Source organism: Erythranthe guttata, chromosome 14 (assembly GCF_056151865.1).
Source record: "Erythranthe guttata isolate IM_541 chromosome 14, IM_541, whole genome shotgun sequence".
Lineage (NCBI taxonomy): Eukaryota > Viridiplantae > Streptophyta > Magnoliopsida > Lamiales > Phrymaceae > Erythranthe > Erythranthe guttata.
Genome location: NC_142546.1, coordinates 22,466,317 through 22,480,396, shown reverse-complemented (window position 1 = coordinate 22,480,396; position 14,080 = coordinate 22,466,317). Strand labels below are relative to the sequence as shown.

At 36.9% G+C, this 14,080-nt stretch overlaps 2 protein-coding genes across 3 annotated transcripts; both read right to left on the bottom strand.

Moving 5' to 3' along the window:
* Positions 1-305: 305 nt before the first annotated feature.
* On the bottom strand, positions 306-5,752 carry LOC105958721 (uncharacterized). Of its 2 annotated transcripts, none has more exons than XM_088813944.1 (11): positions 5,457-5,752; positions 4,793-4,846; positions 4,340-4,432; positions 3,855-4,250; positions 3,372-3,775; positions 3,179-3,278; positions 2,885-2,950; positions 2,712-2,801; positions 2,498-2,617; positions 1,908-2,398; positions 306-486 (listed from the first exon to the last, which is right to left on the bottom strand). In XM_088813944.1, exons 1-10 carry the CDS (start codon positions 5,742-5,744, stop codon positions 2,081-2,083), a joined length of 1,929 nt encoding a protein of 642 aa, XP_088670070.1. In that variant the 5' UTR covers positions 5,745-5,752; the 3' UTR covers positions 306-486; positions 1,908-2,080. The 2 variants fall into 2 exon arrangements, with proteins under 2 accessions (XP_088670070.1, XP_088670069.1); XM_088813943.1 differs by having other exon boundaries at positions 1,924-2,398.
* A 4,090-nt stretch (positions 5,753-9,842) lies between these two features.
* On the bottom strand, positions 9,843-10,936 carry LOC105959120 (hydroxyacyl-thioester dehydratase type-like protein). The gene is made up of 3 exons (XM_012983153.2): positions 10,340-10,936; positions 10,143-10,258; positions 9,843-10,071 (listed from the first exon to the last, which is right to left on the bottom strand). Exons 1-3 carry the CDS (start codon positions 10,637-10,639, stop codon positions 9,963-9,965), a joined length of 525 nt encoding a protein of 174 aa, XP_012838607.2. The 5' UTR covers positions 10,640-10,936; the 3' UTR covers positions 9,843-9,962.
* Positions 10,937-14,080: the final 3,144 nt, after the last annotated feature.

The window sequence follows — 14,080 nt, the reverse complement described above, 5'->3', positions numbered from 1 at the left end:
TTCTGAACATTGATTTTCATTTGTTTTTACTATCTTTGCAAATTATAGTTAAATTAAAACTATAGTTGTTGCAACCTGCACGGGTATCCAAAATTGCGTCCAAGCCCTAATCTCGAAACCCTAACTATGTTTTTTTTAATAATTAGTCCAAGTGTACATGAGATCAAGGTGCAAACAATCGGTCACTAGATTCAATTTGTCACACATAGTTAGCCTAGTATAATTTACGTCTCTTGTCGAAAAATTGCGCGCGTATAAAGGTCATTAGCACACGAGTGGTCGCGGTGTGGTATGTGGCGAGCTCGAAGATCTTAACATAATTTTCATAAATAGATTGAAAAAAGTATGTAAATTACGATCGATAATTGATCAATTAATGTAAATCTCGGACGAACGGAGAGATCTTAAATTAGGAAATATCTATGTATAATTCTCCAAATGGAAAACCCTATTAGGATTACAATTTAACATTAATAATAGGGTTAACTGCAAAAAATCCCCTAAACTTTGGACGTATTTGCGCTTTACCCCCTGAACGGAAAAAAGTTGCACGAGCATACCTGAACTTGTTAAATTGTTGCACCGATGATTAAAAAATCCATTTATAGCAAAATTCCTGCCTGAATTGCACACGTGCAACTCACACGTGAAAATGAAGGGGCAATTTCGTCAATTCACAAGACTTTCAGATAAAAGAATAAAAAGAAAAAGGAGAACAGAAAAAGAAAAAAAAGAAGAAGGAAAAATAAAAAAAGAAAAAGAAAAAAAGCCCACCCATCTTCTTCGTGTCCCTCTTGCTGCAAAACAGGGGAAGATTTTTCACACCACCGCCACCACCATCTCTCTTCACCGCCGCCGCACCACCATCTCTCTCCAGCGCCGCCGCACCACCATCTCTCTCCACCGCCGCCGCACCATCTCTCTCTACTGCCGCCGCGCCACCATCTCTCTCCATCGCCGCCGCACCACCATCTCTCTCCACCGCCGCCGCACCACCATCATCTCCGCCGCCGCACCACCATCTGAAATTATCATATAAAATTACTAAAAATTCAATATGAAAAATCCCTAATCTCCAATGAATTCATATCGAAAATTCATAATAATTTGGTCACAGCTTTCAAGTGTAGAAATTCTTCCCCTTTTTCAAGTGTAGAAATTCTTCCCCCAGACGATTCCCCGCATTCGGTTCTCCGGCTTCCACCAGAGCTTTATGTACTCTTTTCTCTTCTCCCACAGCTTCGCCGACGCGGCGATGCCGAACACTATGTGTTCCACCCCTGTTCTGTCGTTCAATTGCGGCGGCGGCGGCGGTGTTGTCGTTAGGGTTTTGGAAGAGACGGCTGCTGCGGTTGCAATTGTGTCGTTTCCGGCCGTCGGTTCGGCAAGGCGGACGGTTTGTGGGTGGCGATTGGAGAATAAGTCCTCGCCGCCGCAGGCGGCGGCGGCCGTGTGGGAGGTGGAAACCAGCTTCAATGCGTACACAACATACGTGGCGGAAACGAACAGAATCAGCCACACCATTAGCTTGGGCAGAGCTTTACCTTGTGAAGAAGCTGCCCCCACCACCGATGTACTCCTCATCGACTCCCAGATGAATTTTTCCGGGTTATTTTGACCCGCTTTCATTTTTTTTCCTTTACCCCAAAAAACAAAATTGATTTTTTTTTTTTTTAATTCTTTTATCTGAAAGTCTTGTGAATTGACGAAATTGCCCCTTCATTTTCACGTGTGAGTTGCACGTGTGCAATTCAGGCAGGAATTTTGCTATAAATGGATTTTTTAATCATCGGTGCAACAATTTAACAAGTTCAGGTATGCTCGTGCAACTTTTTTCCGTTCAGGGGTAAAGCGCAAAAACGTCCAAAGTTTAGGGGATTTTTTGCAGTTAACCCTTAATAATATACTCTCTTGAATTTTCACTGTCTTTAATATTTTTCGGTGACTTATTCAGCACCGCCGGCCCTAGATCCGACGTCGGGTGAACTTTCCGACGATCGAGTGGGTTGAGTTCAACGTGAGGTCTTGAAAGCGCAAAATTTGCTCCATCAACATACAAACTTATTAATTAGATTGATCATCATATGGCCAACAAGTATTGAAACTCAAATTCATAAGGTATATTCTCAACAACAACGGAATATGCCCCATCACCACCACGCCGCCCCCTAAAACAATTGATGATCGATTTCCGGAGAGTTCCGGAAGTAGGCAGCTGTCGGCACAGCCACTCCATCAACGAGTCCACGTCATGATCTGCAAAATCGTGCTTGTTCTTCAGCACAAGCTCGGGAATTCCGATCCTTTTGTTGCTTTTCACCATTATTGCAGCTTGTAGGTACTCGAGTTTCGATCTTTCGAGTTCGCCTGTCACACCTTCTGCTGTGTATATCTTCACCTACATTTCATAATTTCAAATAATGATCAATCTTCGAAACAAAAAATAAAAAAACTATATACTAATTAGTATTAATGTTAGTCTATAGTAATTACTTACTGCCGGAGAGGAACGAGCGCCGCAACATAAGGCGAACACGATATTTGGATCAGGTGTCTCGAGTCCGTATAGTTGATGAACTATCATTTGCTTATTGTCCTTTCCTCCTCTCCCCAAAATCTAAACCATCAAAATTTACGAGCACGAATTTCAGTTATATATAGTAAAGATATATCGTTGCTCCGATAAGATATATATACACATATATCTATACCTCTTTGTCCGGCGAATCGGATGGTTTCCGCAAAATAAAGCGTTCGATTGCGTGAGCGTTGATTGAGCTACCGGCGATAGTCAGAGTTGCCTGAGCGATCGGCATTAAAATACGATTAATTAGTTATTAAGTACCATGATTAATTGCTAATGAAAAACAGTTTCTTGATTTACCTTGTTGATCAGTGTTAGCAGCTTCTCAGGGCTAGAAACAGATGGAACTCCATATTGGAGGAATCCCTGAATTAGAATTCCAAAGCACTATTAATTTTTCATCACTAAATTTAATTTAATTTAAAACTAATATATATATATATATATATATATATATATATATATATATATATATATATATATATATATATATATATATATATATATATATATATATATATATATATATATATATATATATATATATTGAGAAAAAAAAAAAGAAAATCATATATAGGAATTAAATTGTGTTACATGCATGATGCAAGCATTGTACATGTTGATCCAAAAGGCTAGCTTCTGTCGATGACTCAAAAACCTCAAGTCAACTCTCCGAAGACCGTCCATCAGAACCCTACATTTTTCGAAAAAATATAACAACGAAATCATAAAATATTTAAAAAAAAAAAAAAAAACAAACATTTAAAAAAAAAATATTGTTACTCACTTCAATTTCTGAAACAATGGAACAGAGCTCGAATTCTTGATACACTTAGCGTCCATCGAGCTCGAAGTGAATCTAACCAAGTTCTTATAAGGACCGATATCCCTCGGTATAGATTCCTCACAGTCAAAGATTCCATAAGGATCTTGCTGCCGAGATTCCTTTTGAAACGCGGGGCCCGTTTTAGAATTCGAGCTTGTTTCAGCCCTGAAGCTGAGAGAAAAGCTAGACGAGGCCCGGATAATGGGGCCCGATTTCTCCAACTCTATAGCTCTAGATGTCCGAAGCAGCCTCACGAATATGAATACCAAACACTTCATTATATTCTCAGACAACTTATTCGGAGACCATCTTTGAATGTTCTCTTCCTCCGTGTGTAACGGTGTCGAGGGGAATTTTATATCTAACTACAAGTTAAATAATTAATTAGGCATTGCGAAATATTACTTTCAAAAAAAATTAAAAAACAGGGAATTTTTATTTTACCCATGGGGTTGGATGCCTTGGCTCTCTCGACGGGGAGGAAGGTTTCACCGTCCCGTTTCTTCGTAAGACTTTTTCTTGAAACGGCGCATTTTCGTCTTCTTTTCGATTTCGAGTTGAGAATCTTTTTGATGAGTTGTTTGTACATTTCTCTTTATATTCTCCTTTTATGGCTTTGGTGATGAAATGCAGGGCCTTTATATCGAACGCCACCTTCTCGTTCGATTCATGGAGATCATTATTATTATAATCGAGGGTTCGTTTCGCCTTGGAATATTCCACATGGGATTCCTTTTCGTGTTTCTCTTCGTATTTGAGCTGGCTGATCTGGCACTCCAATCTCGTTATCTCGTTTTCCACCATTTCTAATTCAGACAGCAGCTCTTTCATCTGTTGAATCTTAACAAACCATAAATATAAACACAAAATGTACATATTTATATAACTATACGTATAGTATGTAAGAAAAAATAATGATTTATACTTACTTTAGGAGGCAAAGAATTCGAAAGCATACTGAGAGACAAATCGTTGCTCTGTCGACGCTGCAGCTTATCGAGCATTTTGTGAAGCACAGAGATCTTCACATTGTTGAAGTTTAATTTTAGTATACATAAAATTATTATTATTATTATTTATTATTTAAATTATTTTTGTTTGGATTGATAAAAGATGATTTTTTCATTGAAAAATGTTAATTAAATGTAGAATCTAATAATAGGAGATACCAAAATGGAGATAAAAGAATCACTGGGAATCATGTATGTGGAAAATTGACTATAAAGAGAAGAAATAAGAGTTACAGAAAGTTGTTACAGTCACCCCCCATCACCCTATGATTGTACTATTTCATTTAGTGAAACATAATTAAATGTGCATTAAATATAATTATATAAACATTTTTTTTAAATGAAAAAAAGTGAATTAAATCAGTGCCATACCTCTGCTTCATTTTTATCCCCACTCTTTTGTTGTCCTGGAAACTTCTTGTTTCTCTGTAACAATGTACAATGAAAATTTGATTAAAGACATTAAATTTTAGGGTAACTTACGGCCAGCCCCTTGAGGTAAGGCCAAATCACGAAAAAGTCCCTCGTGTTTGAGTAATTACAACCAGCCCCTCAACTATGTATTGTCTTATACTTTCACCCTTACGATGTCAAATTTACCTACTAAATGAGGGTTTTTTTTGTAAGAAAATACATTAGTTGAGGGATAGTTGTAATTATACAAACAAAAAGGATTTTTTCGTAATTTTACCTTACCTCAGGAGTAACCGTAATTTGCTCTAAATTTTATGCTATATCTTTCAGATTCTTTAACTGTTAAGGGGGTAGGCAAAAATATAAATTACCATATATATTCGTCAATATTTCCCTTTTTTTTAACAATTACATAAAGAAAAACCCATGTGAAATTCAGGCAAATAATCGTTGACTACATTAAATAAATTTGAACAAGACATATTGTACTAGACTAGATTAATTACTAATTTACTACTATGACTATTAGGTAATTGTAACCAGGTTCATTAACAATAAAACCGAAGAATTATTATTAGCAAAAAACAATAATAAAAAATAATAAAAATAAATTAAAACTTACATCTTCCAATGAAACAGGACCTGGAAAATCAGTTTCCTGGCAAGCCATGAGAGGAAAACAATTCCACCACAGCTTCAACCTATCCCATGGTTTTGGAGACACATTCAAACAACCCGAAAACGACACTTTTCGACTACGAAAATCATGGAGTCCGTGATTGGACAACGGTATGAGGTTTATACAATGATCAGCTCCGATAAATGTAGGTGGAAAATTACTATGCTCTGACCAAGAAGAAGGTGAAGAAGAGACGGAGCTTCGAGAAGGAGTGGTTTCAAATTTAACCATGGGAGGAGTGTTTCTTGATCCTTTAGCGTAGCTTGCACTTGCAGACATTAATCTTTTGTTTGAGAAAGTGTTTTTATTTATTTATTAAAAGGCTTGTAATTATAGTTTGGTGCAAAAAGAAATATATGTAATAATATTTATTAATGTGCTGAAAAAGGAAAATGGATAATTATTATGGATTCTTAAATTAGTTGTGGGAAATTATTTAATTGTATTGGGGTAATCACTACTTGTTACTAATAAATGGGATCCTGTCATGAATGTGTAATATTATGATGATGAGAAATAGATAAAAAATAATGTGAAAGCTTTATTTTATTTTAAGAATAGCAATTAAATAATTTGTGTCGTTGATTTATGGATGCGATTAATTATTTTTCAACTAGGAATAAATATAACGATGATAATGGTACTTGAGCTCATGTATTATGCTAACTTGGATTGATCATAGGGGTGTTTATATGGTAAAATCGTATCGAACCGTCCGGAATTTCGGTAAATCAAAATTATGGTACTTCAAAATTTTGTACAGCTTACCGACCGAACTATTCGGTTCAGTGCGGTTTTTTTATCGAATTATTCCGTTCGATTTGGCTCGGTACAGTTCGGTATCAGTATAGGTAAAACCGAAATATATTTTCTTATTTTAGCAAAGGTAAAAAAAAAATAACGAAATAATTCTTGAATTTGACATTCAAATTTCAATAATCGGGCCTAAAAATAAAAGCGATTATCTATAAAGGGTAATTTGTAAACAATGGAAAATTATCAATCTACGAGTATTTTATAATTTTTTATAACCTTAAATAATTTAAAATAAAAGAAAAAATTATATATATTTAAATATTTCGATATTCGGTACGGTGCGACATACCATATGTGAATACCGTATATCGGAATTCCAAAAGAAATTACCAAATACCAGACCGAATTTTCAGTTTGATATTTGGCACGTACCGAATACCAAACCAAATTTTTGGTTCGACATTTGGCTTCGTGGAATTTTCAATTTGGTACGGTTTATCGACTGAGTGAACACCCCTAATTAATATTGTTTGATGTAGATTTGATGAAGCCATAGGGGTACAAGTCGAAACGAAGTTTGATATTCGGTCGATTTGAATCGAATTTATTCAGCATGATTACATTCCAAAAAAATGATTATATTGTTAGGGAAAATAGTAACTCTATTAATTTCTATTATTCGTAGTTTATAAAGTTATATTATGTAAACATAGCAAACTTCATTTAAGATATATAAGAAATTAGGAAAATAGATTGGGTTTAAAATATAATCTCAAAACTTACACTTCAATTAAAATAAGTTGATGAATCAACCATGGGGAATATATTTACATTTAAAAAAAAATATTTATATTATTATAAAAACATACAAAAGGGACGCTCTTTGCAAAGGGTAAAACCGTAAAAGAACATACAAGAAGAATCGAGATGCTGCGTATTCGCCGGCAAATTGTTTACGTCTTCGCCGGAAAATGCCGATTCTGTTCCGGACGGTGGCATTCCGTCGAAGATACTCGAGGAGGAACTTCTCGAACACTACAGACTGGAGACGAGCATGAAGGCTATGCGGCTAGATATCGGCCGCGAAATGCACGATCGAGCATTTGCGTTCGAACTTAGCAATCTCTCCCGGAGGAACAGTGGATGAAAACAACCGTCCGTACGGCGAAGTCTCAGCAATGGGCGTTTTGTATTTGCGTCAAGGGTTTGGCCGACGAAACGGTCGGCGGGATTGGAGTGGCAATACTTGACGGGAGTAATACTTTGGTATTTGAATTCGGGAAAACGTTCGATTGGAATGGAGCAGAACCGAATTACGAGGTTATAGAGTTGAAAGCATTAATCGAGGGGCTTGAAATCGCTGTTAGTCTGGAATTGCGCACAATTACAATAGTTAGCGACAACCCCTGCATCTTTGAACATGTAAGTATATCTTATTCAAATTCATGGATTACCGGTTTAATTTCTGGGGATTAATTTCTGGATTACCAGATTATGGGGTTTTCTAGGTTTTACTTTTTGGGGATTAATTTATGGATTACTGGTTTAATTTGGGATTTTTTATCTGATCTTGCTCGTTAGATTAGTAAACCCTACTTATGCTCGTCTTTTTGGGATTTATTGCTTGCCGCTTTCTCTTTATGCCAGTGGTCCATTGGATTTGTTTGAGTGATTAATTCATTGCCAGAGAAGGAATTTTGGGCCCTTTTCGTTTTCCTTTCTTTCTTTTCTTATTTTAATTGTGTAATCCTAATATCATCTCTAAGTGAGTTGAGGGTTTTTGGTTTCTATGTGGGATGGCACCGGGTACACATTGGTGTTTTTAGATCAATCTTGATTTATGGCATTCTTGATTTACGGCATCATAATAAAAACTTTGATTTATGGGATTCATCTAATCAGATTATTGTAGCTCCAATCACAGAGTATTCACTGCCTCTAGAGTACTGTTGGTGCTAAATTTATTGTAGCTCCGTGATTACGTGATCGGTTGGTGCTAAATTCAATTTCTGGAATACTTTTTGGTATATGTTATTGGTTTTATATTGACTCTCTTCATTCTGTTTTTTTTTTCTCTTTTCTTTTACTTTGTCCTTGCAAACTTAGTGTTATTCTATTCACTGTCCTGTCATGGTTCAAGAAACCAATGCCTCTCCTTGTTTATTGCTTGCTTATCTGCTCTTTGGATTTGTTTTTGCAGATCACCGGCACAAGGTTGTCCGACATTAAGACATTATCTGACCAGATCGAGCTTCTCCTAAGAAGATTTACTGCTTTTGGTGTCATTTTTGCGGAGCATGCACAGATGGAAGTAGTTTCTAATATCGCAAGGAAGCCAATTCATGCTTGGGGAGGGAGTAGAAACGTCAATGTCGGGACCGAGTCATGTTCCATATGTTTGGAAGCTGCATGTGCAAACCTTTTTTATGAAATTCCCCTGTGCTTACATAGATATTGTAAACAGTGTTTGTCGAAGCACGTACAATTTAAACTTCTTCAAGGTTTACTCCCGAAGTGTCCGTATGAAGAGTGCAGCTCAAAACTCAAAATTTATGATTGCCAAAATTTTTTAACTGCTGACTGGGTTGAAATAATGAAGTATAGGTTGAAGGAGGCTGCCATTCCACCGAAAGAAAAATTGTACTGTCCTTACCGTACATGCTCCACCCTTCTTTCAATGAGTGAAATTCGGTCTCAAAAACAAGTTCGACAATCATCAGCCAGTTCGTCTAACGATGCCAGGCAGTTTGGTGCTATAGAATGCCCCAAATGCCGCAACTACTTTTGCTCGAGTTGTAAGGTCCCTTGGCATGAAAATTTATCGTGTTCCGAGTTCAAAGAATTGGATCAAGTCACAGAAGCAGATGAAAAGTTACAAGCTCTGGCAACACAAAAAATGTGGCGGCAATGCCCAGAATGCAGCCAATTGATCTCACTAGATGCGGGATGCTATCACATGCATTGTCGGTACGTGTACTCTGTTGATTTCTTACATTATTTATCTTGATTTTTTCCCTAACCATAAGACTCCGGTTCGCAGATGTGGCCACCAGTTTTGCTATACGTGTGGAGCTCAATGGATAGACAAGAAGGCATCATGCATGTCACGGACTTGTTCCCTTAACAACGAACCGTGCGGCCTTAGCTCATTTTCGCCCCTCGCGATAGCTAAGTCAGCCTCTCCCGAATGTGTTGCGAATGCCAAGTGATGGAAACGAAAGAAGAACTTAAGAAGATAAGAGAGTTTATAGGAAAGTACTTTTATTACTTAAGTGCTGGTTGGATTTCTTGGATTCTTGTTGGATGGTTACAAATGAGGACCCTACCTCTATTTATACTAGACCACCTCCTTAATGGACGGTGGAGATCTATTTGATCTAACGGTTGGGAGTGGTTCACTAGAACACTCCAAAGAATTCATACAAAATATCTACAAGGGAGGGTTCTAGAATATTTTCTAGAATATTTTTTTTCTTCTAGTTTATGATTTTGGTAATAACTACGGAGGTTATTTATTAGTCAAATATTCGCTCTTCTTTCCTGCTTGTGTTTGTTTTTTCGGCAAATGGCAAATAGACCCAAGACAACGGCAGTTAATTAAAAAAATGGGCACTTAACAAAGACAACACCAAAATCTAGAGCACCGGGGCAACAAAATGTGCATTCAAATTAATTGCAGTGCTCTGTAACGAGTCATGAATTGTCGACTAGCTTCACAGCCAGGCTGGGCAGAATCGCGGTGGCACCACCATCGATAACGACAATCTCGCCTTCCTTCCAGCATGTCGTCTCCAACTTCACCCTGAAAATAAAACGAATAAATAAAAAACCCAAGTTTTATTACAGCTGAATAAAGGAAAGTTGGAAACTCACATGAACTTGTGTTTGATTTGTCTGATGTTGCTTGCCTGCACTCGACAAGTGATCACGTCTCCGACGAATACCGGAGCCTTAAAATCCAGACTTTGCTTCACGTAAACAGCACCTGGCTACACACACCCCAAAGAACAATGAATTCTTATGAACAACATATGTGTGTGTGTGCGCGTGTTAATAATATATGTGCTTACGAAATGGGAAGCGATGATTTTGGGGAACAAGGAAGCGACAAGCATTCCGGGCACAGGAACATCTGCGAAACCCGATTTTCTGGCGCAATCCAAATTGAAGTGCAGAGGATTGAAGTCATGTGTCAGCTTCGAGTATTCGGTGATGTCTGATTTTGAAAATGTTCTGGTTTGCTTCAGAACGTCCCCCGGCCTGAGTATGCTGGGTGATGCCGACGAAGAACAGTGTTTCAAAGAAGAAACCAAGTTCCACAATGGCTGTTTCATCACCGCCGCAGTTGAGTAGGTTATGGTGTGGTGCATTTCGATGAATAAATTCACCTTCAATTCTGTGAGGAAATTTGTCGAACAGGTGGAGTGCAGAAAAAGAAATGGAGGAAAATGGAACAGTCGATCATGCAATTTGAGCGGCAAGGTGTGAATTGAGTTGTAAGCGACAGGGGTGTACGGTCTACGTCGGCGATGACGCGGTGGGCAGGTTCTCCGTCAATAAGTGCCGACGCACGGCGGCGAGTGAGCAACACCGAGCGTTGTGGGGTTTTCTTTACTTCGCACTAAGAATGGATTGGACTTTTTTTTTTTTTTTTTTTTTTTTTTTTTTTTTTTTTTTTTTTTTTTTTATATATCAATAATGGGCTGGACTTCTTGAATTTGGGCCTAAAGTGAATATTTGATTAACTGGAATTTACAAGGTTTGATTCTTCCATTTTTCATTCAATTTATTTTGTTCTTCCTTTTAACTTTTACTACACGACTTTTTTGCGTTTTAAGGCGGACCATTAATATAATGCTGCACCCGATGAAATACACATACAAATGTATAAGCGTGTGATTATATGTAAATCAATCGTATTAAAATTACCCGATATATTTCACTGGATGTAGCGTCTCGATATCCGTAACAGGCCATCGTTTTCCTTGCATTGCAATTTGTTGTTGAATCTTTCTGAATCTTTTCAAGTGTGTATGGTATGGGACATTAAATTCAAAAAAATGATTGTTAACTAACTTTTAAGCAAGTGGACCAGCCCCACACTTTTATTTGTTTGAATCTTATATTGTTTGGGTCTTTTAAATGCACATTTTTCATGCTTTTATATAGACTACCATTTGTTAGTTGAATTAACGACCGTTGTCGGAAAGATTCGATCTCCAACCGCTAGGTCATCCTATACGGGACTTATTGAACTATTACTTAAATATATAAATGAGTGTTCTGCATGAGTGAATTTATAATCCAAGGTCTCTTAATGCAGTCATTCTTGAAATCTCAAGTGGGATTTAAATATTGAAACTTTGAAAGGAATATACTATATACTCTAAGGTATATCCGAGATTAGTTGTTGACTAAAAACATTAGTTAATGTATTCAATTGCTTAAAATATTTATAAAAGAACATAAATATCAATTTCAGCTTTTTTTCATTCCATAACGGTTTCGCTATGGAATAGGCGGATAGCAAATGAAGAAACCAACTACGTACGTACTCGACAACTTTGAAGTTTAAAGAGTCGTGATCGGTGTTAAATATGGGGAAATTGGAGAAAAGTCCCTCGTTAGGTTGCATAATTAGAGATACGGATTGAAGTCCATGTATTCAATTTTTTTTTTTAAAATCTATTTTTCTGAAAGAAAATAATTTTGGTAATAAGTTGTTATGATGGCTGAGAGTGTAAAGAAGCCCTAACTGCAGCAAACAACTTGATATTGCATCTAGAAAATGATAGATTACATAACTTAACACAAAGTTTAGTTAAACTCATCTACAAAATCTAAAATGCCGAACCCTCTTCAAAATGAACGTTATGCACTTGGGGCAACATTTTCTCAAGTCCCGATTTTAATCTTACGTAGTGCCTGTCGATTTTTTTTTTGGCCTTCTCATGAATTCTTATTTGTCCTTTAATTACGCGGTCATTAAGAGCCAATGTTAATGCTAATAGCAACATGGAGTATTATATTATAGTTTATCCTATGTAGGCTTCGAACATCCTAGAACGTAGTGCGTTCACATTGCAAAACGCTATTCCATTATGCATCTATATTTTTTAAGTTGTAACACTATTCATTCTCCGGGCAGATATTGATGTGTGCTGTGTGCATCTACAAGTCGTGTGACCCGTCGGTGGATTCGAGAACCCGGATCCGAGGACCCGTCGGGTCCACTCGAATATATATATATATATATTTTTTTTATTTTGAAAATGCAACGGCTATAAACCGGACCGACGCGGACCCGGTCCGTAAATTCGATTTTTTTTTTTTTTCAATGGCTAGAAACCTGGGTCCACCTAGAACCGACCCGGACCCGATCTGACTGACCATCAAGATTCCAAAAAAATAAAAAATAAAAAATCAAAAAGACCGGTTTTGGACCCGGACTCGGCCCGGACCCGGAAGGACCCCAGTGGACCCGACCCGTACGCGCCTCTACACGGGTCAGTTTCGGGTCCCAAAAAGTCGGACCCGGACACAGCGGGTCCGACCCATACCCGGACCCGACCCGGCCCGTGGTCGTATCTACACAACAACAGTTGTTTATTTGCTTTATATACAATACAAGTCACCCCCGAGTTATGGTTAAATTATAAAACCCCCCTCATATTTGGGTAATTACAACCATCCTCTTAACTATGTATTATCTTACGAAAAGATCCCTCCAAAGGTAAATTTAGGGATGTCAATTCGGTAAAACTGAACCGAATTATCGATATGTCAATATTTCATACCGTTTACAAAAATAAATATACAATTTGGATCGATAAATAACCGAATACATAAATTTTCTGTAAAAATATTTAAAAGGAGGGGGCGACTGTAACTACCCAAATAAGATGAGTTTTTTTCCTCGTAATTTGGCCAAATACCTTAGAGGTGGCCGACTGGCCGTAATTTGCCCTACAACAATAGTATAGAACAAAATTGAGGAATTTTTTTCATCAGTAAATTAAAGAATAAATTGATTTAACAACTTGGAATAGCATATATTCTAATGCTCACATAAATACATGGTGACAATTTTCCTCTTTCTCCCACCATCAAAAGATTTCTTAAAATATAAAAGAATCACAAGCTATTGGCTCATTTTTAACGAAGGAAAATCAACAGGGCTTATCTTGTAACATACAACACAATATCTACTTTGTTTCTTTTTGTTCTATATTCATTTGATGGGGAAGAAAAGGAATATTGTGATTTTGTGCTTCATTTTTCTTCTTGACTTTTGTACTATCAGGCACGGATACAGAACGCGGACACTGCGAAATGGGGGAAACAAACACGGGAGAACTCCGTTTCCAAAAGGTTGAATACAGAAATCTGGGGGGAATGTGTAAATAGTAAAAATACAGGGGTGCACTCATAATTTCTAAAACATATTATAACGGTTTAACTTATATACTTACCGTCAATTACATATTTGTATCTATAAATTATATATTATTTACAAGTTCTCCAAATTATCATTCCACATATTACATTCAAGGCATATAAATTTATTTTAGTATAGAATCAGCATATACAAGAAATATTAAAAAACCACTACAAAAAATATAAACTTCTTAATATTTACGGAAAAGGTACTGAAACATTTTCGACATGTGAAGTTTTTGTTTCCGAAACGTAGAAATATATGTGGATAGAAGTTTTCGTTCATCGTAGTTGTTACAATCTCGTATGAGAAAGAGAATTTTCTATCAAACAATAAATATGTAGAATAAATGGAAATTGTCATTTTAATTACG

What these genes read in the sequence shown, in the direction of transcription:
- LOC105958721 (XM_088813944.1), bottom strand. Translation starts at nt 5,744, where the DNA reads ATGGTTAAATTTGAAACCACTCCTTCTCGAAGCTCCGTCTCTTCTTCA. An exon ending in CGAATTCTTTGCCTCCTAAA is followed by an intron (nt 4,251 to 4,339) that starts GTAAGTATAAAT and finishes TGGTTTGTTAAG; the next exon opens with ATTCAACAGATGAAAGAGCT. An exon ending in CCGATTCGCCGGACAAAGAG is followed by an intron (nt 2,618 to 2,711) that starts GTATAGATATAT and finishes TTGATGGTTTAG; the next exon opens with ATTTTGGGGAGAGGAGGAAA.
- LOC105959120 (XM_012983153.2), bottom strand. Translation starts at nt 10,639, where the DNA reads ATGCACCACACCATAACCTACTCAACTGCGGCGGTGATGAAACAGCCA. An exon ending in AAATCATCGCTTCCCATTTC is followed by an intron (nt 10,259 to 10,339) that starts GTAAGCACATAT and finishes GGGTGTGTGTAG; the next exon opens with CCAGGTGCTGTTTACGTGAA. An exon ending in CAAATCAAACACAAGTTCAT is followed by an intron (nt 10,072 to 10,142) that starts GTGAGTTTCCAA and finishes TTTTATTTTCAG; the next exon opens with GGTGAAGTTGGAGACGACAT.